This window comes from Cyprinodon tularosa, unplaced genomic scaffold (assembly GCF_016077235.1).
Source record: "Cyprinodon tularosa strain WSP-4 unplaced genomic scaffold, ASM1607723v1 ctg11, whole genome shotgun sequence".
In the NCBI taxonomy this organism is placed as follows: domain Eukaryota; kingdom Metazoa; phylum Chordata; class Actinopteri; order Cyprinodontiformes; family Cyprinodontidae; genus Cyprinodon; species Cyprinodon tularosa.
In genome coordinates, this window is record NW_024037893.1 from 1,824,737 (window position 1) to 1,852,383 (window position 27,647).

The window sequence follows — 27,647 nt, forward strand, 5'->3', positions numbered from 1 at the left end:
GCAGAAAGCAGGGTGAACCAGTTCAGACATGAGAGACTGAGAGAGAAAGAGAGCAAGAAATAGTGAATCTGTCTGAGAAAGGTTAACAGGACCGAGTGAGTGAGTGAGCAGAGTGGGAGTGAAAAAATGTAAAAGTGAGTAGGAGGGAAGAGAGAGAGACAGATAGAGAGAGAGAGAAGAGGAGAGAAGGAGTGTCTGGTGAGCTTGTCTGGATGCCTTTGCTCATTCTCTTTTTTATACGGAGTCTGCAAGCATGACACAGGCCACACAGGTGTGTCCGGGGTGACTGATGGACATGTTCCACGAAGACTAGAGGCTCAGATGCTTGAAAGAAGCAACATGTAAGTAAAACCAGTGGAATTCTCATTTTATGCATGTGATAATGTTTTCTGTATGCATCCTCTTATGTGTTTATGTGTTTGAATAGAGTCTGACAGTCAGAACCAGAGGTTGAACCCAGTTATCTCATGTTCCAGCTTTACAGAAAGAGTCATCAGACTGACCAAGAGCAATTTCTCACTACTGATATGCAAAAGAAAGTTTAGCCACAGTCCTGCTTTTGTATCTCTCTTTTCTTCTTTCCTTTTTGACAAACTAAAAAATAATTCAAAACTAGGAATCTCAGGTTGAGTTGCATGCACAGCCCCCCTCGCCACCGGCACTCTACCCCCTTACTAAAAGTGTGTCCTCTCTACAGTCCTGTTTAGTTCGATCATTATGACACCACAGCAAACACACTAAACACTGCTGTGTTTACATATCATTTCCTTAGATAACCAGCCTGTAGTGATCATCGTCTCCTCTTATGGATGCAGAAGGCTGCAAAAGCGTTACATCACAGGCATGATGCGTGTCATGATCTGACCATACCTTTGCAGGTCATAGTGAGAGCGTGGAGCCCTCACAGCCATGCAATTTGAATTCATTTACATTCAAACTGCAGGCGTTCAGCTGACAAATACCTGTCAAGGTAAGCTATTGAGAGGCAGACTAATCACACAGGGATATATTTGTATGAGGATACAGTATCATCCCGTACTGACCCACACACACACCATACAGAGCTCATATCAGATACATAAAAGACTTTGATAAGGGTAGTCATAGACACGGGCCTTTTTTATAAGTTTCTTTTTTTTAATTACCGGTACAAAAAAGCAGTTTACAAAAGTGCTAAATTTCAATTTTATATGGCTGATCAACATGAGATTATGCATAATAATGAATTTGGGCAGAATAATTGTTTTTCAATATTTGTTCAGTTCTATCTGGCCAGTTGTTTGGTTCTTTGTAAAACAACTTTTATGGGAATTACATCAGCAATTCTGTTAGGATAACTTTACCAGCTCTGCGCTTCAAGGGAGAGAAGATTTGCCCCCTCTTGCTCAATTTCTAATGTTCAACCAGATTGAATGGAAGGAGTGTGTGAATGTCTCTGGAGAGGCTCCATTTGGATTTAGGTCTGGACTTTGACATTTTTGCATTGGTTATATTGTAGTTGTTTTGGTGGAATGTTGTAGCCCACCCAAGCCTAATTAGTTTTTTTGTCCAGGGTTGCCCTATACTTCCCTTCATCCATCCTCCATTAAACTTCAACAAGCTTCACTATGTTTTCTGCAACAACAACAACAAAAAAACACAACAAAAAAATCCCCATATCATGGTGATACCGCCGCCATGTTTTACTGTGTTGATGAGCCAGATTCAGATGCAGGGTTTCCAGTTAAATCTAGGTTTTCTCTACGTTGTTGCAACATGCGTTCATGCTGAAGCATTGCAGCAAAAATAATTAACCATAGCAAGGAGAATTCTAAATAAAGGACATAAATCTTTGAGAAAACACTAAACAAAAAATATATATAGCCCAATATTGAACAAAATTTTGATGATGTTTCCAACTTGGGATGTTAAATTTTGTAATAGGCTTAAGCGTTTTATTTTGGTCTCATCCAACAAGAGTATCTTCTTCCAAATGTTCACTCCCTCATGTGTTGAACTTCTAATGATTTTTTTTTTTCACAATAGCCAGATTTGTAAAATATATTACTGACGGGTGTCATGCCAACAGATTCTCCCACCTGAGCTGTGGATCTCTGCAGCTCCTCCAAAATGACTGTGGGCCCTAATGTTGATTCTGTGATCCACTTAATCTCCCTGCCAGATTAGGCTGACCGAAAATATCTTGGTCATGCTGCATATGTGTCATGCTCTTTCCATTTTTGGATAATGTGCTGAGCAGAGAGTTCTGTGAGATATTCAAAGCTTCGGATAATGTTTTATAATCTAAGTCATGCTTTAAACTGATTCCAAACCTGAATATTGTGTTCCATGTTGGTCATGATGCTGTTTGTTCACTGATGTCCTCAACCAATCATTTTAGGTCTTTACAGAACAGCTGATTTTATGTGGAGATATGCTCTATTCACTTGTTAAAATTGACCCCTAAGAGTCTCTGATTGAGCAAAGTTTAAAATGTGGACATCAGAATAAAGGGAACTAATTCACATCTTTCAAGTCACCTTTATTTGTCAAAGGTTCTGAAAATTTACTTCCTTTATTTCACCATAATGCACAATTTTCTGTTAGTCTATCGCTTGAAATCTTAATGATGCTCTGTACGATGACATTTATGGTTGTTACCTGACAAGAGGTGAATGTTTACCATGCATCATACTTGTTGTGATAATGAGAGAAGTCCAGGGACCTCTTGCTCTGCTGCTATGATTGCTTTATAAGATGAGCTCTGCATTGACGGGCTGTAAAAACCTCCTGCTGCTATCTTGTAACAGTTTCTGTGAAAAAAACAAGTCTTTGACTGTAATATAATGTTGTGTTTCTGGCCACAAGGTGCTTATATTTATCCCACCTACGTGAATTGACTCACGCACATAAGGTGGATGAAGGGTTTTCTATAGGAGTTTCAGATGCAGCCTGGGCTTGTGTGTATGATAGCCATATATTTGAGAAGTCATCTTTCACTTTTCTAATGGAATACGTTACTTATCAACCTTCAAGGGGTGTGAAAAAAGAAATTTAAATCTGACCCCCAGCTTCACACCCACTACCCACATTTTAGTTTGCCTTGTTCTCTCCACACTCTTTCCTTCGTCAACCACATTGCAAAGCACTTTGTAACCATAGTAACTTCCGTTTTTTTTTTCTTTCTTTCTTTGTAAAGGACTTGGTAGATGTCCATCAAAAAAACAACTTTCCGAACAGCAAATTGTGGTTGGAAAGCTGTAATTTGAAGTTGATGGTGAAGTTATTGTTCGCACGTCAAGGGGATATTTACAGGCAGCGATCTAACCACAAGGCAGTAGTTGGGAAAAAAAAGTGCTCTCAGTGCTATCAGGGAGAAAAATTATTCTATTTCTTCTGCATATTTTACATATCAGGAGATTTTTATAAAATTGAAAAGTGTGTAACGACAGAAAGCGAGCATGTCAATCTTACACTGGTAATATTTATTTGAAAACAGTATTTTGGGCAGAGATTTAATATTAAAACCACAGAAGAATAATTCACAGGAAGAGGATATTGTGTAAACATGTTTACCATTGCTTCCTTTTTTCTGAGGTTGTATTCCTTTTAAGAACAACTTCCTCAAAAACCAGCATTTTAATGAGTTTGAGAAATTTATAGTTGGTTTTCCGGTTTTAGGACACAAACTGGCTTAAGTTTAAACAGAAAACCTAATGTTCTCCCTTATTAAACCCCAAATCATTATCATTCTGGCACCATACTTAAACACTGTGAGATAGTTTTGTGGGTAGTTTTTGCCTCTAAGTGCTTGTGAGAAGCAAACAAGTATTGAGAAATCATCCAAAATAGTTTTCCCTTAGTTTCTCGGCCAGATTGAGGTGATTGGACCAAAAGTCAGGAGGTTCATTCAGATGTAAATTTAAGCTGGGCTACAAAACCTTTTTTTTATTATTTGTTTCGTTTATAAAATGCTTCAAAACAATCTATCATTCTTGTGTTTCTCTTTGTTGTCCAGAAACTGAAATTTTGAAAATGCTTCTTAAAGCTTGCAGAGTCTGAGCTGTGGGGATTTTTGCATTTTGCGACTTCCTCAGCTGGCAAAAAATCATCCATTTACTTCAGTGTGTGGTTTTGTTTAATGAGAAATCTTATTGTTCACCAGCAGACTGCAGGTTGTTCTAAAGACTCAGTGACAATTAATGATGATCCTCCATTAAAATGAATAAGCTACTGAGAGCTATGGACCCCCCCACAGACATTATTGTTAAATTTATACTGTCTTCCTAAAGTATATATACTTTTTCCATATTTTGTCACATTACAAACACAACCTTTTAGTGTATTTCTATTCTATGTGATCGACAGTTCAACATGTCTTGGCTGTTTTGGACTGTTATAATACCTCTAAATGAAATCCTGTTTTCTAAATAAAGAGCGATTTAAAGAGTCGCATTAGAAGCGAAACCACAAGCTCTGAACGTCTCACAGATCACCGTTTATGCAATTATCTGAAATCTGAAAGAGGATTTTACAACTACACAGCTACCGAGACATGGTTATCCACTGAAACCGATAGATAATGAGATAAAAAGTCCCCCTGACACACACCTCCCCAATTATCAAACACGTTGGGGGCAGAATAATGCTGTGGATATGCAATTCCTTCAGCGGGGTGAAGCAATCAGACTTACTTTAGTTTTGAATCATTTCAATGGAGTTACCGTTATTTTTTTTCACGTCATCAATACCAAATTCAATCTAATTGGATGGGAATCTACATTGCATTTGACACACCACTACAAGATGAATCGACAGATTCGGCAGTATTCATTCGCGGCAAATCATTGCAGCTTGGTGGCGGTGGCGTTAGCATAGTAGCATGGACGACGAGATGATTGAAAATGAACACAACAGAGATCTAGTCCTACTGGCAGACATCCATTTAAAATGTAGGCAACGGCATGAAAAAAGTGGTTTCTACTTTTACTTTTATACTTTAAGTAAATTTACAAGCCTGTACTTTGTTACTTTTACTTGAGTAAAGAAGTTTATTCAGTACTTCCACTTTTACCAGAGTATTTTTTTAACACAAGTATCTGTACTTTTACTCAAGTACGGAAACTGAGTACTTTTGCCATCTCTGAATATTAGCATTTAGAAAGTGCAGCAGCGATCAGAATGTAAACAGTGAAGGAGAATAGGTAAAACACTTTAAAGTCATAGTACAAAAGGCATAGAATGGAAAGTTTTAGTGCAGTGCAAAAATAAATAAAGAAATGTGGTGTAAAATGCAGTATTGCACAAACATTGAGTTGTGTTCTATTTAAAGGGATTTATGCAATGGTTTATGTATAAACATGGTCTTCTTATGTTAGAATGTTCCAGATCTAAGGCTGGTTTCAAAGGGAAATTGATGCTTGAAGACGTCCTTCACACAACCTGACTGAACTTTAACTATTTTTGCAAAATAGACTGGGCCAAAAATTTGGTCTCTAGAGGAAAGCCGGTGCCATCCTACCGGACTTGCAGCTTTTTTTGCAGTGAAATGTGAGTCTGAAAGCTATTAACTTGGGGGAGTCTGGATATAAGCATACCAGATTTCATTTATTTATTTCATTTTTGCATTTAAATGTTTTAGGTATCATATAATTATCATTATTATGTATTTCTTTGTAGTGGTGTATTGCTTAACATTTCACCTTGAGGATTATGGCTGAGCATACCTTTGCTGTGATTTAACTAGTGTTGTGTTGCTCTTCAATGGAGATTTATTTAACCTGGTTAATATCTGATTATCCTGATTACTCTTGATTGCAATCCTAAAAGTTTTCATTGATTACCCTGTGATCTTATTAGAAAGACTGAATTACTGCTGACTAAATAACCTTCTTAATGTCTGCCTCTGTTGCTTAGATCATGAGGACCTGAGATATGGACTAATGGAGACTTTGACACACAATCTCCAAACCAGCTCTACCTTAGCAGATAATTATGTATTCTTGGAGTGAATAACCCAAAGGTGAGGCAATGAGCTTTACAACAAGCCCAGCTCCTGTCCCAGATAGGGACAGCCTCCCTTTTAAAAAGAGAGACCAAAGAGTGAGCTCCCCTCAGCAGCAGCAGCAGCAGCAGAGGCAACAGCTGGAGTGTGACACCACAAACTTCAAGGCACCCTATCCGTATAAAAGCCACAGCGACTTAAAGACGAAACATGTGGGTCTGTTTCGACCTGTGGCGAGGCGAGTTACGGCTCTGTACCAACCCTGGATGCAGACACATTCCGCTCCTCGGCCCAAACACCACATCCCATCTGCTTTCAGAGAGCACCACGGCTGGGCAGAGTGGAGAGAGTTCAGCCCTCTGCCTTCAGTCTGGGATTTTTCCCATCAGTACCAACTGCAAAACCATCTATCTGGAACACGTGCCGTCCACTCAGGACATCCACCCTTCTTGTCTAGATTTAGCACCAGCTCGCTGGTCTCTGAAGGCATCCACAGAGGGGATGGAGGCTGGGAGAGACTCAAGACATTAAAAGACAAAAACTATTCTACGCATAAAGTTCCCTATGCCAGGAGAGTAGAAAGGAGGACTGAGGATTTACTCAGGGCTGAAAAAGGAGGCACTTACTTACCTCACTCCACACATGAGGACACCCCTTTGAAGCATCATTTATCATCAAAATCAAAAAAAGCCATACCTGTGTCTGGACAATCCCTCATTAAAGTTCCCCCTGACAACTTGAACGGCTCCTGCACCTCCATGATAGAAGACAAGCAAAGATCTCCCGCTGTCCCATCCACCGAACATTCTTCTTCCTCTCTTACCTCTCCAAATCACTTCCCCTGGCTGCTTCCTCACTTCGTGGCAGGATCTCTGATCGAGCTCAGAGACGGGCGCCTGAGGAGGGTGGAGAACCTGCAAACAGAGGACTTCCTCCTTGGATCTCTGGCCTGTCCAGATCTGCGCCTGAGCTGCTGCACAGTCCAGAGCATCTCTCCATCGGCCTCCTCCTCCTCCGTCTACCGCCTCCTAATCCTGCTTCACGACCAACAGTCCCAGGTGAGGGTAAATCACTCTCTGGATTTATTATTATATTCACGACAGCCTCTGCACAAGTAGCTTTTAATAGTCCTTTTATATGGCCAGTCATGCAACTTTCTTTTCATTGCAGTTCATAGATGAATCATTAAAACTATTGCAGGTTCTCTTACTCTTTTATATTCTTACAAAAAAGGGAGCATGGAGACATAAAAAAAAACACCATACCCCCATATAATACACACTTAAAATGATTCCACATCGACTGCAAACCAGGTTCATTGGCAAAATATACAAACAAGCAGCTTTTTGCAATAAACTGGTCAAACAAAACAATACAGATTGTAAAATATAAATGAAATTTCAAGGTTTTTTTTCAATATGACACCTCAACTTTCTAAAGCCTGAATCTTACTTTTATCTTGTATTTTTCTTCCGTCAATCATGTGTTAGGTAAAATGCTGGTTCATTCATTTCAACGTCAAACCTATATTAAGTGTGAATTCAAGTATGAAGCTGACTATCGACATTTAGCATATAAGCTATAAACAATGTTTTTAAACCTGAAGTGTTAATAATTGTCTTGATGCACGAATGCTCTATCAAGCGTTGTAAATGATTCAAAATATTTTTTTACCTTTTTAATATGAGCATTTCAGATGGACATAACTCAAAGGAAATCAACTCATCAAACAGCCCTATGGGCTTCTAGACCCTTGTTTTCAGTTAGAAAAGACTGTTAGAAATGAATCTACCACGAATGTATTTTCAAACATAAAGTGTTTCAAAATGACATTACTGCTCTTTTCAATGAGCTGACATTGAGCTTTTCGCTGTAATAGACCTTTGCGGGCGAATTGATTGAACTCTAAGTTTAGTTACAGCTAAACATAAAAAATACACTTCTTTTAGTTCTTGTTTTGATAGATTTACATTGCATTAGGATATTCAATTTCTATCAATTACTTATATATAACTTTTTTTCATTAGCCCATTAAATCAGTTGTGCATAATGGAAATATATGCACATATTTTAGAATATAAAAAAATGTACTCAAACCATACATATGACTATTTCTATTCTTTTACATTCTGTGAATACCTGGTGAAGCTACAGACCAGAAATCACAGATAGCTTTTAAACATTTTCTCAGATCTTTTCAACTCTAAAATATCAGCTTGTAAAGATTGATGAAAATGTTAAGCTCATACTCCCAACAACTAAATGATACCAAAGCACATCTAATGGCATCAACAGTAAAACAGAGTTATGTATAAACCAGGCATGTCCAACGTCGGTCCTCATTGGCTGCTGACATACAGCTAAATCACAGCTAAATCTAATGATTCGAGATCAGCAAAAGCCTATTAATCAGCTATCAGTAGAAATCAGCTGTGCTAAAGCAGGGGAAGCTCTAACACCTGCAGGACTTTGGACATGCCTTGTATCAATTGACATTTGTTTTATTTATAAAGCATGTTAGCTGTATTTAAACTGCTACTTGCTTAAGGTTTTATTTCCCTTAATATACTTTTGTTTTTATGCTCCAGCCGAGTCTTTTTAAATCTCAACTAATCAGCCTCAAAGCATCAATGACCACCATCATATTTAACAATGGATACAGTGTTATTTGTAGATGCTTTAAACTCCAGATGCTGATGAAGGTTCTCAGTCATCCAGGTCATAGTCCAGTGGAAACCAAGTCCAGTGGATATTTTTTTGAATTTTTACGGAATTTAAACTCCAGAGAAAATAATAATCAAATCATCTGTCCTTCCATCCATCCATCCATCCATCCATCCATCCATCCATCCATCCATCCATCCATCCATCCATCCATCAGCTCCAAAAGATCCAGATCCAGATTCATGGAGTTCATTACTATTTATTATTTAGCTTATTGTGGAAAGCGAAACTTCATTTACTGCAGCTCCTTTTCTGTCAGTCAAGAGTTTGTGTTTACCTACATGCCCTGGAACTGGCTGTTGTCATTGAAAGCTTCCTGTTTCTGCCAGCAGGTGGCGTAAGCACTTTTTATATTACATTAAACGTGCCTATTGCTTCCAGCTGTATCATCTAGCTCTTCTCCCTGTTACTTTTGTTTATTCTGTCAAAGTTCTATCATGCAGTGAAAAGTCACCATTCTCACCATAGGCATTGCACCTGCAGTCAGTCCCAAGCCAACAGCTGCTTCTCTTCTGAAGGAATCCACACACCTGGTTGAATAATTTGACGAATATAGTAATGACTGGTTTTATGTCGCAGTTGGACTAAATCCTAGTCATTTTATTCAGCTGTTCAAAATTTGCTTTCTTGTTTTTGTTAATGCTTTTAGTTGCTTTTTATATCAAACACCTGAACAACTTACTTTTGCCAGTAAATTAGATTTGCAGCTGTGGTTGAGTATTTTAAGCTACATCTGTAAACACTTGCAGCTTTAATTTTGCACAAATTCACTCTGCTCAATAGAACAAAATGTTAACACTGAGTAACTTGCTACCCTGTGTCTGTGTGTACTTCCTTCCTTAAGGAGTTGGTGGATGTGTATGTGGAGTACCCATTCTTTGTACGAGGACATGGATGGTCATCTTGCAGCCCTCAGAGGACCGCCCGTCTATGTGGCCTGCAGTGCCGTCAGCTCAGTGTGGGAGACGTGTGCTTGGCCCTCACGCCTGTCACTGCTACCAAGCCACTGTTGTCAGACTTCCTGGGGCCAAAAATTGCACCCGAAAAGTCAGAGATCAGTTGCGACCAACCAAAGGCAAACACTGCCCTGTACAGCCAGGTTCCACTTGAGCTCAAGGAGCATGCAGTGGAGCAGATAACAGAGGTCAAGGTGTCCCGCAGGAGGCACTATTCAGCCCCATGAGATTAGACTACTTGTGACAACTCAACTGTACAAAAAAATTAATATTAACGGTTCTCACAAGATTTGTATTGCTTCACAAAAGTATTCACACCTCTTCAACTTTTTCATGTTGTCATATTGAAACCACAACCCTTACAACTTGTTGGGCTTTTTCTATGATTAGCCAATTCAAAGAAACAAATTAATAAGAAATTGAGACAAATCGGTAGAAGATCCTAGAAGATCTCTTTCAAGAAATATCTGAAAAGAGCCATGCATTAATGCTTCATTTATAACATCTAATTCAGAGGAGGTGAAAATCAGCTAGAATTGAAGTACATCAAATCAGCTTTACTCACCAACCAATACGTCTTGGCTTGTGGCCTTTATCAAGGCCTTCCAAATGAATTCAAAGCTCACAAAAGGAGTAAACAGAGTCCGACTTGTTTAGTTTAATATGGTATAAATCCAGCTTCTCAATGTTGGCCTCATTAGTGAACACAGCCTCAATATGACCAAATATCACAGATCAAGGATTAAGTTCCTCTTACAACCTCTAGGGAGCAAGGTAAACTAACTTCTTCTAATCAGAAGAGACAAAATTCAAACTTCGAGGCCCCTCCACTGCTCGTCATCCGAAGCACACTGCCCCCAGTGTGGAGCAGAGTGGTGGCAGCATCTTACTCTGGGAAGCAGTGCATTGAATCTGGATTATGATGATAGATGACAATAATTACAGGGCATTTCTATATAGGGAGTCCTCATATTGCATTTGGGGAGTGGCTGTCTTGTCGTTAGGGCATAGAGCTTGGAATCCTGAGGTTGTGAGTTTGAAACCCACTCCCACAGACTGCCTCTCTGGGTTCCTGAGCCAAAACCTCTAACCCCGCACTGCTCACTGGGCGCCGAACAAGGGCAGCCCATTGCTCTCCAAGGGAATGGATTAAATGCAGAGAGTGAATTTCGTTGTTCTGCACTTGTGATAGTATAATGACAATAAAACTCTAGGAAAATATAGCTTTTTTTTTGCTGTAATTGTAGCAAATACCGGTTAATATAGTATTTACTTAGAACAGCTGAATAAAAAGAGCATAAACATCTGACATAAAAAAAATGAAAGCCAAGAATAATTTTCTGTTATATAGATGTTTCCAGTGTTCTATCAAAGCCCAATACAGCTGTAATGTGACAAAAGTAAAAATCGAAGGGGTATAATTGCTCTTGTGAGGCACAGAGGACCATTGGTTTCTCCTTACATCTGCTGTAATCAGCGTCTGTCTTTCTACCTCCTGAATTATTTTTTGTGTGCTTAATTTGTTGTTCATCTTGGCTTACAAAAAAAGTCCCAGTTAAAGAGGACAGCTACAGTGAGCTCACCTCTCAGGGTTATAGGTTGCATAAACTGTTGTTAAGGGATAATGGAACCAAAGCATGAACTGATGTTGCCTCAGTGATATTTACAGTACAGTTGAGATTTCTTGTCTTTCTAACTATATCAGGTCATATTTAGTTGAAAAATACAGGAAATTTCTGCCTAAGTTATTTTTTCTGCATTTAAGGTTCAGCTCTTTACTGCCAAATAACACGGGTCGTTTATCAACCAGTTTATTCTGTATTGCAAGATTATGAAAGCTTCTACCTCTGCAATTAAGGATTTGTGTTTGTAACTTTCAGCTGACACAATATTTAGGAAGCAAGAGGAAGAGATAGCTGTTTTTGTTGGGTTTTTTTTTGTTGTTTTTTGGGGAATTTTTTAAAGCATAAATTGCATTAAAAAAAAACAAATCAATTTAACAGGATAAAATTAAAGTGTGAATTGTGTGAATTTATCTGTAACCATTCGCATCAGGCAGTGATCTCTACTTGTCATGTTTTGACTGGATGAGAAAAACTTTTCAGGTTTAGGATTTCATAAAAGAGATTGAAATGAAATAAAAAGTATCAATGTCAGTAAAGAGTATCAGCAATAGTCTCATCAGATAAATACTAGTGAATAAAGAAGAGTCCTTACTAGAATCTAACCATATTCATTCAGTTTTCATAATTTATTTATGTTCAGTTAATATTCAACACCTGTTCACCAATTACATCTAGCCTTCCTTTATCAGCACAAATGCACATCTTACCTTAAGATGAACTCGAAGTGTTCTTTCATAATTTTCAATAACTCCTCCTGACATACATGAAATGCATAGTTTTCCATAGTTTGTATAATTTCTTATCTGCTACCGTTTGTGAGAGATAAGGATTAAGGGGGTTATATTGATTATCTTTATTATAAAACAGCAGTGGTGGTTTTTGACATGGCAGATTTAGGTTACCACCAAGGGCATGAATTCTTTGTTGCGCACTCATAGATTACATATTTTGAAATTATCTCACACCTTTTCATAATGACTTAACATGCTATGTAAGTTCATGTAATTTGAAGATAAAAATAAATGCAATGTTTGGTATAATTCTCCAAAAATGTCACCGTGTTAAAATCACTTCAATCACAGCTCAGACAGAGTATACATTTGCTTGCTGTTGTTATCTTGAGTGGATGCTTTACAACATTTGGTGGCCTAACCGAACATTAGTGGATAGAAAAAAAACAGACATGATGTTTTGCAAACTAATGATCACATGAAAAGACTTTCAGGTAAATAGAAATAATGGTTTAGAGTTGGCTTTGAGTACTTTTTTCATGTGCAATTTCTGAAATTTAAAGGTCTATAAACCCAAGGAAAAAAATGTCATTGCAGATAAAAACAAGACCTGCATCAGTTTTTTCCATTTGACCTTTTTAATGAGACAAAATAAATACACAGCTGATCTGCTGCTCTGGTTTGACACCTCAAAGCAATTGCTGCATGTAAGTGATGGGTGCCATGAAGATGAATCACGGAAAACTTTCAAAATATACATTGCTTGTCCAAAGAAATGTCACCACCTGGACTGAACAAAGAAAAAACGTAATTACCTCCAGCTAGATAATTACTGCATGGATTACAAGCTGTTGGTCTTTAGCTGATGTGGTAAGTAGTTTCTCAATTCACAAACAATCATGTAAGAACATTTATCCTTTGGTGGTGGAAAAATGATAGGTCAAATTATTGGCATGTTGGAACATCCAACACATTTTATTCTTTTCTTGTTAATAGGAATATCATTAAGGAACTGTAATCCTTGTGGATGAAATGTGGCTGGAAAAAAATATGTTGTCATTATTTAAAAAAATAACTGTGATAAATTGTAAAACTAGCATCTCTACCCACATGGTAAGAAGAAAACACGAGGGATTGGAAAATTTAAACAGTTGTTTTGCATTTTGAAAACCACCAATACTGCAAGGATTCACTGGGTTTAAGTTCAAGTAGCTTAAAGTCAGACCACAACCCAACTAAGAATCTTTGGAATGTGCTGAAGAATTTACCAGAAGTTTGATGTTTCTATCACCTCTACCAGTTTGTGGTGCAAATTAAGGCAACGTTGAATAACGTAAAGGTTGTGTCATGGCACAAACATATAGATGCCACAGTGAATGTAAAGCTAATGGAGAATTAGCCAAGAATTGGAATATGTGCCTCCTTTTTTGAGGGTGTTAATCTGAGTAACTATCATAAACCTTCCTTTCACCAGCTCTCACATATCTTATTCCTGACTTGGTAAACCCAGATTCACTCAATTATGGCTGAAGTTTTTAAGTAAAATCTTGTTTTCCAGAAGATTTCTAACAATCACAATTCAGTCTGTGATGCTTCAGATGCAACCCCGTGCAAACTGTGAACACTTCCTCTAAGTTTGTGCTTGTAAAGTCTTCACAACTCTTTGCAGCTTCCAGTCTGCAGTAGCGACTTCTAGTCACGACTCGTCCAAGATTAAGTTTGTACCGTGGCACAAGCTTTTGCCGAACAGAGACTCATCCTTCTGTCTTTAGTCATCTCTTCAGACTTGCAAAAGTCATTTGTAAGTTGGTAAAATGTTTAATGGCAGCCACAGGCTCTGACCACCATGTTGCGGTACTTCTTGAGGATGACGTTGGAGCTGTCGTCGAAGTACAACACTGAGATGCCATGGAGCTGCGTGGGGGCACAGCAGGGTTGGGGGACTGTCTCTGGGTTGATGAAGTGCACCTGTGGTTGGAAGAGGTACAAGTTGATCTACAGAACGTGTCGGGAAGATATTTCCAGTGACTGTTGGGGACTTACCAGAGTTTGCACGATTGCATGATTGGTGGCATTCATGTCGGAGTTGAGAGGAAAAGCACATTCCCCCTCACAGTAATAAGCAGCGTAGCCCTCTGGTGCTATAATCCAGTCCTAATTAGAGGAAAACCACAGGCAAAGTACCTAATAAGTAACCAACAACGTCACAAAATTGTGTAAAATCAAATTTTTTAGTATTTTACCTGCCATCCTAAATCTCTGAAGCTGACATACAGCTCATGTTTCTTACATGCCTCTTTCGACAGTCCAAGGGTTTCTGAAACATGCATTGCCAAAGTTTAAACTCAAAAGATCAGGGAGTTGTTCTCTCTATTCTGGTAACATCCAAAGTTTGATTACCTGTTACAGCCTCTGTTGCCTTCAGTGCCTCTTGGACAGCCTTCTGCTGTTTGGAGCGGTGGGACTGTCTTCCTTTTTGTCCATTTGCTGAGCGAGTGCTGCGCAATCGCACCTCGTTGACTTTAAAAAAGACAACAAGAAATGGCTGCTTGTCAATGGCCCCACTCCCCGTCAGCAGCCCAGCTCCTCGGGGGTTCCTCTTCTGGCCTATGCAAAGGAAAGGGGTAAAGATCCACTGAAACTTAGCAAAAAAAATTAATTAAAATCCATATCTAGGATCTAAAAATGCTGTGGATTGTTAGTCTTCAGTAAATGTTACCACACAACAAAAAAGGTGATTTTGTGAACACGTGTTAATGGTATTCATTTGGATGCAGCTATATTTTCTTTTTTAAACCTTTTGTTGCTGAATTGATGGTTTTCCTGAGAGAATTAACCCAGTGAATTCCCCACTTTGGGTCATGCTTTCACATCGTTCTAGGTTGCTCCAGTAGTGTTTATACTATGGTATATGTGGAATATCCAGGTCATGGAATTTAAAACAAGTGCAAGCCAATAAACTCACCTACAACATGCTTAACAATTGTGCAAACAAGCCTTACACAAAAGCTATACTTGTTTTTATTTGCAACATTTTAAAATGCCTCTCTAGGACTCTGAGAGCTTTATTTTGTTCCATTTACACTACCCCTCTGAAACCAATCCGTACCAAGTTCAGACCGAGCTTGGATCAGTTAACTGTGCTGAACTTGGTTCTTAACACCATTTACACATTACTAGCATGCTAGTTCCTCGCCTCCTATGGACGGTCCACAATACTACATCTCTTAAGGCAGGAATTATGAAAACAAAAACGGCGGCTGCCGTATCATGCAGGATCATGCAGGATTATATGCCTGAACAGCATCCTCTGCATCATCCCAGTTCGCACCACGCTCTTTTGATGCCATTTATTGTTAATAGGCTGAGAAGAAGTTCTTGTTGTGAAGAGGTGAGAAGATCTGTTAGTTGCAAAGCTGGACACAGCAGAAAACCCGTGATATGAGTAAGCTTACTGTAAATAGGAGATAGCCCTAATGTTAAACCAGTACTAAATTTAGCGCAATTGCAGTTCGGTTGTTTCTGGCACGGTCCAGTTCAGTTGCGTTCCATTTACACTCAACAGTTATCCTGGTTACCGTGCTCAGACTGGTCTCTGCAGTTTCAAAAGGGTAGAGTAAATGGGGCTATTGTGTTCTTTCTCATTCTAGCAATGCAGGTTCTGACCTGGAAATTTAAGTGTTATTATGTCTACAGGTAATTATTTTGACATTCTTTAATTCTGGATGATTTTTCTCTGTTTAATGTTGATCGTGTGTTGAAAATAGTCTGCACAAAGACTACAGTTCATATTAAGGGATCGGGGGGTTATCTTTTCACTGGTCAGTATTTGAACTGGTCTCATCTCGTTACAGGTAATTCTTCATCAAGCTAAGTTCAGATAAACAACAACCTTAAGAAAACTAATATCCACAATTAATTAAGTCTAGTTTTTTATCTATATTAAGTTCAGGCTTTTAGTTCTAGGCGCAGGACACTGCTGTTATTTTGTAACATCAGTGCAGAGTAGAAATATTACTGACCATTGCCATCCTCAACAACTAGGTGCAGTCCAAGGTTCTGTTCAGGTCTGAGCTGCCATAGGGTACTGGTAGCTGTGAGATCAAACACAAGCCATCCCTCATCCGAAGCCCAAACATCTCGCTGGTCCAGCAGTAAAAGTTCAGCTTCACTAAAAGAACCAAAATACAACGTTATATTCATAGAAGGAATCATCAGTTTATTAGCACATAGTAAGGTTTTTACACATTGGTTAACCTGCTTAACCTTCCCAGCAGGAAAAAAGACCTGTACACTAGCCTGGCAAGGCCAGTGTGTACCCAGCATGATGCTATCACCACCATGTTTCTGATAATGTGCTTAGGTTGAAATACAATGTTATTATGTGCATACATATATATATATATATATATATATATATATATATATATATATATATATATATATATATATATATATATATATATATATATATATATATATATATATATATATATATATATATATATATATAGATAGATAGATAGATAGATAGATAGATAGATAGATTACAAAAAAAATTTGTAAAAATAAAAACAAATGTATAATTGTCTTTTAATTAAGTTAAAATTAAAATTCAGAAGTACATTTTTTTAATATACCACTTGATTATTAAAATTCATAAAAATATATTTATGTGTAGTTTATTGCTGAACATTAGTTTTTCATTAAAAAAGTAATTCTCTGTGGCGTGACTGCTTTTAATCACATGATTAATCACATGAGGTTTGAACACCAGAGTTCCTCTGGTGTCCACAGTTGTCCCTCTGCACCAATTTAGAGTTTTATGTCTTTTTTCCCCCCCTGATAACTGCCCAGTATTTACCTCCACCCATCTTCCTGTAAACTCTGATAGGTTTCTGTGCTCATCAGAATTACAGCATGATGCTGCCACCACCAGGTCTCACAATAAGAGTGCCATGTTTAGTTTAATGTGCAGTTAATGTTTTGACCAGAAAATGTTTACTTGTAGTAAATAAATCAGTTGTGATCTTAGCAGAGTACCAACTTCAGTAGGTATGCTATGACTTGATATGGCATGTAGTAAAAGCCAAATGTAACATCTAATGGGCCTTTTTCCTAAATAGTTTTAGGCCAGTTCTATGATGTACGTATTGTTCTACTACAGATTTTGAAAAATCTAACAGATAAAATAACACAACATAGTTCTTGACATAGAAACCATTGCACACTGTTTTTAGTTCCAGTCTCCAAAACATTTGTACATGTTGCAGCATTACAGATCTACAAGCTCTCTAGACATCGTTAGTGTACAGTTTTGGACAAATTTCTGTGGGATTTAACTCAGATATGATTTAAATTTAGGTGGTTTGCCTGAACTGAGATTTACCTCTCAGACTCTATGTCTCTATGGCACATTTCAAAGACAATGACGTTTACAGACATCAAAGGTGGCTGCTGCCTTCTGGTCTGTCTGGGGTTATCTGTGCATGACAATGGTGTTATTTTCCCATCATCGTCAGCCTTAGTGACCCATAGTAGAGAGCTACTGGCACCACAGTGACCACCTTTTTTATGGAAATGAAGGCTTGAATTTTATTCATAAAGTTGGTTCAGCCTATAGTGAATCAGAAAAAAACATGGAAAAAAGAGTGCATATATTGTAGAAGTTTAACTACATTTAACGTGCATACTGTACGCAGATGATGGTTTGATTTTTTTCTGTTGTTTTTTTTTTATTCAGTACAAGTTTTTTTTTCAAGGATTAAATTGTATTGTATAATTTTTGCCAGTACTATTTAAAAAAAGTAATTGGCTCATACCATTCATATATAGACCAACAAATCTTGTATATAACAGCTAAATTAGACATTTGTAATTTAGATTTTGAGCTTTTAGCTACTCTATTTTGTTGCCAAAGAATACAAATAAATATTACCATAGTCATTCAGGGATTACTAATGTTTAATGATTCATTTTTAGCTTTTATTGGCACTGTAAGGAAACTTGCCACGGATAGCAATTTTTTCGCAAATCTGTAACTTTGGTTGGTGCAACACCTACAGACCCATTGTTTAAAGAGAGATACGAAAAAGATACACCTAATACAGGCTTCATATTACAACTTACAAAGAGAACCTCCAAAATCAGCTCATAATGCCATGATAGTTCAAAAACATCATAATAATCTATCATAAAGTCTACAAATATCATAAAGAAATAGAGAGAACATCTTCTATGACAATACAAACAAACATTGACATGCCAATTGAGTAAACATAAATAGAGGAACAATATGAAGAAAATATTCAAAGCAGATATATGTGATGTTTTATTAAAAAGGTACACAGTAAAATAATGAAATATTTATTCTGGAAATAATTCCTTTGGTAGAAATTAAATAACTTTTGCATCATTTCACTGAAGCTAAAATAAATAAAATACTAAAAGTTTGACAAAGAAATGCTTCACATTTGGTTGCTGTTGGGGGCAGGATTTATAGACTAATAAGGTGACTTCTGAGGGCACTGGATTTTATATTTATAGGTTTCTAAACACAAATGCATGCCACACTTTTAAGATTTTCAATTGAAAATATTGTATATTTTCAACTACACTTTCAAACAAGGGTTTGCGGGACGTAGTTTTAAGTGTCTGAGATAAGTTTAGTGAGAGAAAGGTGTAGGCGAGGCTGCCAAGCTGTAAATGAATATGTTTTACTGAGAATGTTAAGAGAGCAAACCAAAACATAGCAAACAAAACACAGAAGTTAAAGTATAAAAAAAGCTGCAGAAAAACATTTGAAGGAATAACTCCATGTGTGAAAATAGTGACGTCTGAGGGGGTTCAGCTTTATTTGTGGTGTGAGCTGTCTGATGAAATTGGAGGTCTCCTGAGAACAGTCCAGTGTGGATTCAGTGCGAGCAAAAAGAAAATCGCTGTGTTTTTTACAATTAACACTAATGTCTATGTAAACATGTCAGGGCCGACACTCACGCAAGCTGAAATGTCACGTGGGCCAGACAGCTTATCTAGACCACAAGAGGATAATAGAACACACCAATCCACAACTTTGCAGCATTTTCCAGGAACTTCTCCTGGAAAATGTTTCCAATCGTTTCATTAAGCTTCAGTGATTTAAGAGATTTCTCAGCATTCTTCTTCATCATAATGGAGGTAATGAAGAAGATTTATTATACCATTCCACCTTAAAGAGCTGTAGCTCATTCATGTGCTAGAAATAAATATATACTCATGTTAGCATCTTTTTTAAGTGTGATATAAAATCCATGAAGCTAATTGGAATCAGACCGATGATGGTTATAAATCTGATATCAGGACCTGATTAAAATCCAGCTCTTTTAATCCAAAACTACAGATAGATTGAAACGATCATCAATGAAGGTGTGTCAAAAACAACACGTTTAACGCTTCAATTAGCAGGACTGTAGGAATCTTTGAAAATGTGGTGAGCAGGACAGAAAGGTGTCCTATCAGGAGAACGTTTACCTGCCAGGGGGCTCCTGGAGGACTTGGTAGACACTGACTTTGAAGGTTTCATTCCCGGTGCGCTCCTGGATGAAATTCTTGTAAATTCTAAACTCTGCCGCCGTGATGGCCTCGCCCTCCGGAATACGGGAGATATCAAACCGAAACACATGCCTGTGCAGCTGGAGCAGAGGGTCGTGGTCCAGATCAACTATCGGACAAAGAGAGACAGTCATGATAGAAGGTTTCTGATTCAAACTTCAGAAACATTTAACATCCAAATGATGATGCCACACTTGAATGTGCAGGTTTTCGTTAAAGATTACATTTAAAGCATTACAGGAAGATTTGTCAATATTCCAGTCATGACTCATCAGATTTCCCGATAAAGGAAAGCCTCCCAAAAAACTGATGCTTCCGCCATCTCATATTTTCTATTTGCAGAAAATAGATTTAGCAGAACTCCGTGAGATGGTCAAAGTGTAGGATATTGTGGATTTTTTTAAGCATATCTAGTTTAAATTTGTCATCCCCACACAATTATGCTGCCACTACAATGCTATGGGTACGATGTGTTCTGAGACATCCAGCTTTTCATCACTCATATTCCATTTATGTCCAATCTGATCACAGAAAATGACAATAAAAGTTGTCTAAGTCTGGGTCCTCATTATGCTTTTTCTTCTTCAGTCTAAGCTAATTCATCCCTGCAGCCTTAAATGGAAGATGAGCTGCATTTATGCCGAGATTAGATTACAAACAAATTGGCTTTATTTAGATCTGTTACTCAGATTTTTAATTACAAGATTTTTAAAAACTATGTGTAGTTTTTTCCTTCCATTTTATTGTAAACATGCATTTTCAACATATTTCTTTAAAGTATTGATTTTCCACAAAACATTTATTTTTGAAAGCTTCATGTTTTTTGTCCTAAAACCATAAACCAATAAAACAGTACCAATAAAACTTTATTTTTTCTTTATAAAATCAAAGCAAATTTGATGTAGTCCATATGTATTAAGAAGTCTTGTTTTTGGTGGGGTCATGGATCTTTTGCAGTCAAAAGTTAACAATTTGCAACCAATTCAAAGGCAAAAACACCTCTTTGGATTGCTAACTTTGGGTGCTTATCCCAGGTATATCCTTTAAAATCCCAATATAACACATTAAAATGTGAATAATACAATAAAAGGCATAATAAAAACAGTTTATAATGGTATACCAGTCAATGATAAACTTGTTTATTCAAGTTTTTCTCTGCTGGGTTTTCCTCTTCCCACAATCTTGGAAGAACTTTGTGAGAAATAGGAAAAATCCTCCTTCTATGAGTGGAATGACTAATCTAAACATCTTTTAAGTCAAGTTTCCTTTAAATATGGGGGAGATAAAAACACATCCGTGGCTTACTTTAGCTCTCTAAAATCACACACATGTGCTGACCACAATAAAAGGCCCATTCAGGCTCAGCCCAGAAAACCGCAGCAGCAAGTGCACATCCACAAAACGTATGGAAACCCACACCTATTCATGTGAGCCTTTACCGCCCGAGTCTGCTCCCACCACACCTCCGTAATCATTTTGTAATGCATCACCATGCAGTGATTTACTTTTGATTGAAGAGAAGAAAGCGGAACAGCAATAACCGGTGGCACCGCAAAGTTTCCACCCGTCCTAGAGGCAGCTGAGGATCTCCAACAGTTTTCTGAAAAAGCAGGGGTCAGGCAAAGACGCAAAGGTTCCTCAGGGTATCATGACATTATTGCAGTATTCGCAACCAGGTTGACTCTTTTAAGGAAGAGTGGAGATCTTTCAGACCGAGCAACTGATCATCCATCTTAAACGCATCCTTCCTTCTTGCACAAATCATAACGTCATCTTGCGTTCCCACTGATGGTTTGAGAATGTTTTAGAAGAACATTCTCCATCTTAACATGGCCCTAATGCTAAAACCCGCATTTTTTTTTTTTATGGCACCACACAATGACTCACAGTCCTCTAAAAACCCTCTTAACAACAGAAAAACACACACATGCCACGAGCACTGTGAGTGCCGCATTCTAAACCCTGCTAGTCATTTGTTTGACCGCAATTAAATGCTGCAGGGGGAACGAGGGGTGATTTTATGAAAGCAATAATTGCTTGTAAGCACTCGGTGTGTTTACGTTTGGGCCCATTAGCTGCACAGATCAGACCTCAGATATGCAAACTTCCCTCTGGGAGACATTACAACACTACAGATTGCTCCTGACACTGCAGGGCCACACAGAAACACACAGCTGTCATTAACCTATGGCAATTTTATAGTAAATCCTTTCTCTTTACATGGTGACAAGTTTTAATATCCATTATGATTATCTATGATTTGATAATGCATGAAGTTTTGAAACTTTAATTAGTTTAGAAGCTTTAACATTCTTGATCATCAACATCAGCATTGCCAATCTTTTTTTTTTTTATTCTTACAAAGGATGTTTTATATTTATAAAAAAAAAAGCAGCTATTAAATTCACCAGTCTTAAATGGAGTAATGAATGAGTAGTTTTATGGCCCCATAAAAACCTTTTTATAATCATCTTAACAAGGCAATCGGATTTTTGTTCCTGCATCTGATTAAAAAAAAGAAAAAAAAAATAGACTCTTCTGCAATTTGATATTATATTGCGGGTTGTGGAAATTTCCCAAGTCTGGTAGGACAGAATTTCTCCTGTCTCACAAAAGAACAGTGATTCCGTGCTTTTCTGTAACAAATAAAGGGAATCTAGCATTTAGTAGAAGCAACAAACCAAACCACACAACAGGCAACCCTAGCACTAAGTAAAAAGACAGACCACTGGGGCTACTGCAGCTGTTGTTTTTGAGCATAACATTACTTAGGTAACGAAAAATCCTTTATCTAAAAAAGCCAATCAAGGACATTTGACTGCAGTTTCCAGCAGAGCATTTTACCATCTCTTTTAATTACTATATGTACAGCTTTAGCTGATACACTTTATTTAATGCCAAATAATAAATAATTGACCTGGAACATTTTAACAGCTGAATTATGCTGTGGTGGAGTTAAGCTTGCATTAATAAAGCATGAACTTATAATGTAAAGTGAGACTCTCATTGTCACATCATGGCTGCTTGAAACGAGGTGATCTGCAGACCGTTGTTTTAGAGGAATGTGATGGTGCATTCAAAGCAACAGTTTCTGCAGATGAGTTTCTATGCTTTGATTAACAGTTTCTGTCACAAGGAGTCTATTAATCATTTTGGTGTACTATGCTGACTGTTAATCACAAAGAGCTTTAAAACATTTCCATAGGGTGTTTGTTTATCAGGTGTCCAAACTACTGATTACTTTTTTCTATGAGTTCACCATAACTTCTCATGTCTAGCTGCATTGGATACCACTGTATAAAATCATACATCTGTGAATTGCATTAATTAATATATCATCTGAAACAAACTGTGGAGTGATTCTGTTCCGTTGGCAGATATCCTATTTAGAGGGTCTTGAAATGATTGTAAAGCCACCAAAAACAATGCCTTTAACAAAAGAAGGTACAGAAAACAGCTGGGCAAAGTGGGCCAAAAAGAGAAATACTACCCACCCACAGTCCTTTTTTTCTTCCTTTTTCTTCCCTCTGCTTCAGAACTCCTCAAATGTGAAACCGCATGAATCTGCTTTGGTGTTTAGAAACATGTTTCCACTTCTCATTAGCTAAAGTAAAAGTTCATAACTAAGGATATGGTGGATGAGACGTTCTGTTCTTGCAGTGTCAGATGATTTTACAGTGGACTACATGTACTTGTGCTGAGTAAAACACGTAGGTTTAAGCACATTAATATAGGGGATATAAAACTAGCTTTAGTCTCTCCACCGGGCACACGCGCCGAGGCAGAATTCCTGGTGTAACAAAACAATTAAAAACACCATACTGCCTGCTGTTTCCCTACAGAGACTTCAGAGCTTTCCACTCCAAGGCAAGCAAGTGGAATTCCTCCCTTTATTAAATCAATACCATTTCAGTTACCCCGACTTTCTATCTTTCATTTATGATCACAAAGTATCAGAACACACAGTGCATAAAAACAGCTGTGAGAAAATCTATGAGGGCAAAAAAATACCTGTTTAAATAAAAGCTAAGCATAGAAATCAGATACTTCTTGGAAACCTTAATGTTTTGTTACAAAGAGAGGGACCCGAAAGTGTCAAGAAACCACTATAAAAAAGCTACAAATGAAAGTACCCTTTTCTTCAATTAAACTGTTTTATATATCAATAGGATAATAAAAATGGTCTGGCTCTATTACTTTTGAAATTAATTTAAATTTATCTGCACAAGAGCTCGCAAACCATCCAACATCATCAAATATTAAGACGCAAGAAAGAAGCTGTGTGTAAAAAACTAAGTAAGGTTTAGTAAGTTTACTAAGAAAGGGAACAGGAAGCTGCTAACTGAAAACCACCACATACAGTGAAAGCAAATCTTGCTTTGATGCCAAGAATGAAAAGAGACAAGGATCCTACAGAAGCAACTGTTTCCTCCCAATAAATCCGGAAAGGGTGTCTCACCTTTGGTACTGATGGAGAAAATTTTTTAAAAGTAGATAATGTTTTGATACCAAGATGGACATCCCAGCATCATCAGGAAGCTCAAACTATGTGCATACTTAGCATGTTAAATGTTTAAATCAACTATAATTATGAGGAATTTAAAAAAGCCTGAAATAGAGATATTTTGACAAGTAACTGTTGTATAACTATGAGCCATTAAACCACTGAAAAATTACTGATAGGACTCAAAAATGAGGAGATTTGTGCATAATACAAAGAGCCATCTTTGATTAAACTCCTAGCAAAGTCTAAATACCTTATTTTATTCTTAACCACGGTGGTGGGACCGAAGCTTAGTCATGGGGCACCATCTTCTCTCTATATCAAAGACTTTTAAAGTAGAAGACACATGCAGAGCTGCTGCAATGGTGACTGACAAACCATTGCAGCAGCAAACAGCAAACAACTTAAGAAAAGAATAGATTGAAAAGGCACTGCAATAACTGTAGAACTCTACAATCGCATTTGGACCTTAAAAAAAACAAGATGAATGTTCACAACTCTGGATTAAATGAAACAAAGTTGGAAAGACAAATTGACCAAAATTTATAATCAAAGTGACGGATGAAAGATGATTAGTTCTGTTTATTGCTGTTAAAGGTGGTTCCAGAAGCTACAGAATTTTGGCTGTGACTAAGTTTTCCAAACATGACTTTAAAAGTTTCATTTTGAAAGTTAATGCTGTAAAATATGTAGTTTTGTGTTTTGTTATTAATTCTGGTTAGATTTGAAAAATTTTAGAAGCTGATTGTAATATTAATGACGTTTATTATGACCCTAAATGTAAAAACTATAGATAATTTTTTTATCTCTTAAAGGATGAGGTTTAATATTAAAGTTTGATTTTATACTATGAAAATACATCAGTTATTTAATGAAGTTACTCCCATTATTTAGACATTATTTCTTACAGCAGTGTAAACTCACTGAGGTTGACAAAGCTCATCACCGTGTCTGCGTCGTCCAAGAAGCGGCTGTCTAGTGGACTCACCACCACTGAGGCCTGACCCTGTAAAACCTCTCTGTACTGGGAGTATCTGCGCGCCTCTGCCTCCGTGGAGATGGTGTTGTACAGGTCCACCATGAACATCGGAGCTGCGTTGTGTTTGGTGTGAGCGTGCGGCCGCGGCCGGTGCGGCAGCCCCAAGATGGAGAGGATCTCCCGCTGAATTTCCCTGCGCTCTTGGCTGCGCAACCTCCTTTGGATGAAGCTCGAGCGCACCTCGTTGTCCACGGAGAAGTTGGAGTAGGAGACACGCGTGGCCGGCACGGAGGAGCACCAACCCGACAGCAGGAACAGAGCGGTCGTCACGGCGCTCGCCAGCATTTTTAATCTATTTTATTTATTTTTACGCACGGCTCTAGCCGGTTAGAAGGAGACGCTGGAGATACGACCAGCTATCCAGGCTAGTTTCTGGCATGTGGGGAGAGTAAAACACGCCTCCCACTATCAAAGCAGGGTGTCATTCATTCATAACTCAGCGTTACGCAGCGCCTTACCGGGATCCAGCCGTGCGCCTCTCTGACTGCGAAATGAGAGAGGAGTTTATGTTTCTCTGCGTTAGGGGAGGGGCAGGAACACTTCACGGGAGTTCATACCACGCTGAAAAAATAAACTTTTAACTAACAAAATAATGCTTTTTTTGTAGTTTAATGACTGTATATAATGTGTTGGTATTAGTTCAGTTTAACAAATAAAACAAATGATATACATACTAAACTATAATTGTTGAATTCTATTTTTCTTTTTTTGTTTATGTGGTTGGTCTTCCCACGTTAAATTAGACAGAAAGAAAGAACTCGTTTCTACTATAAGTAAATATAGATGACATGCATTTAATAATTGCCTTTAATAAAATTGCATGCAAACCATCTCCCGAAATTGTGGACTGGTCTTGATAAAATGCAAATCCAATTCATCCTTCTAAATATGACAAAAACTGTTAAAAGTAAATAAAATATTGTGTAATCTATCACTTACACTGAACTGTGAGCTTAACCACACTGAGGCTTGCATTTAACTGCTGTCTTTTGACATTGCCAATAGAAATTCAGACTTTAGGGGCATAATTATCCAACTGTAAACTCATTTAATCCGACTTTTGAGTTCTAGTAAACACATTTTACCAAAGGTAGCCTTTAAATCAAAGTTATAGTTTAGGGAAGCACTGTTGCTGAATACAGAAAATCCAACCTAAGCTCAAAGTAAATGCACCCTGCTGTCTTTTTCAAACCGTAAAAAACTGTTCTACTTTTTTATTGAGTTAAAATACTTAGAAATGGTTAAATCCTTGCAAACATATCATCCTTTCCACATTGTATCGGAAACACTAGACAAAATGAGAAAAAAAAAGACTACATAAACATCATTAAAGGCAAATCAATATCAATTGGCACAAATACAACTTTATTTTTGTGTAATCAAAAGGTTATTACAGAGCACATCAAGAAAGTTAAAATAATAATCTTAGATCATAGTTGATATCCTTTTTATATTGCAGGTAAAAGAAGCATGGATGGAAGACATAAAGTGCTCTTTATCATATAGATGGGAGTGGACCTTCGATATTCCATTGTAGGCTAATGCCGGTTTGCAATTTGGATAAGATTGTCCAGGTGGAGATTAAAGCAGTCTCTAAGTGGATCAGCCTTTATTTATTAACGGTCTTAAAAATCCTTTCTTTTATATTCAAGGTATTGAGGCCAATTCTTTCTTAAAACCCTAATTGTCTTATTCATACGGTGCTTAAGTTGTCGTTTAGAATCTGCATTGAGAAAAGGCAAATCCCATGATCCCTTTTACAGCACAGAAATTCTTTGAACCTAAACAATAAAAGATGGCCCACCCTAATTGCTGAGTAATCAGCAGTAGTCCAGGTACATGATGGGACACGCCAATCTCCTTTCAAAGAGGAGCTTAAACTGTTACTGCACCACTCAAAGCACCAGTTAGAGAAAGAGGACTTTGCAATGAGTGAGACCAGCTTTACTCTGGCTTAAGGAGAATATAATAAGTAGACTGCTGCTATTTTTAGTGCTTCAGCATATTACAACTACAATTGTAATTGCATTTTATTAATATTGAATAAGGTTGATCAAAAAAAGAGAATGCATAGTTGTAAAGTTGATAAACATGTCTTCCAAACTGATTTAACAGATCAATGTTGGATAGTGGGTATATGCATGTTAACAGCAGCTGCAAGCATTTTTTGTAATGTTTTTATTGGGTTTGCAAGGATTTTTTTTGTGAGAATATTCTTATGAGAATATGTGTCATCAAGCTGAAAGGCAACCATAAATATCTATTTTTCTCAACTGGGCCAAATGCTTTGACCTGCATTTTCTATTGCAGCTCTTGGTAAAGGTGGAAAGGGTGCTTACCTGTAGAAATATCAAATGAAAGAGAAACAGGAGAAAAGGAAAACTACAGTGTATACAATTGAAAATGTCTACTAACTAAGCTTGGTACATCTCTACTACTGCTTACATGTGCAAGACCATAGCTTTAAGCTCATTTTAACATGATTTATACATTGT

The 27,647-nt window shown here is 37.5% G+C and overlaps 2 protein-coding genes across 2 annotated transcripts; one reads left to right on the forward strand and one right to left on the reverse strand.

The window, feature by feature from the left end:
- Nucleotides 1-12,444, forward strand: LOC119789979. The gene is made up of 3 exons (XM_038295253.1): nucleotides 1-341; nucleotides 5,896-7,041; nucleotides 9,552-12,444. The coding sequence occupies exons 2-3, from the start codon at nucleotides 6,010-6,012 to the stop codon at nucleotides 9,888-9,890; spliced, it is 1,371 nt and encodes a 456-aa protein (XP_038151181.1). The 5' UTR covers nucleotides 1-341; nucleotides 5,896-6,009; the 3' UTR covers nucleotides 9,891-12,444.
- LOC119789984 (bone morphogenetic protein 7-like) lies at nucleotides 11,896-25,631 on the reverse strand. Its single transcript, XM_038295267.1, has 7 exons — nucleotides 25,038-25,631; nucleotides 19,529-19,718; nucleotides 16,042-16,190; nucleotides 14,420-14,626; nucleotides 14,263-14,336; nucleotides 14,063-14,173; nucleotides 11,896-13,987 (listed from the first exon to the last, which is right to left on the reverse strand). The coding sequence occupies exons 1-7, from the start codon at nucleotides 25,435-25,437 to the stop codon at nucleotides 13,838-13,840; spliced, it is 1,281 nt and encodes a 426-aa protein (XP_038151195.1). The 5' UTR covers nucleotides 25,438-25,631; the 3' UTR covers nucleotides 11,896-13,837.
- Between the last annotated feature and the right edge of the window lie 2,016 nt (nucleotides 25,632-27,647).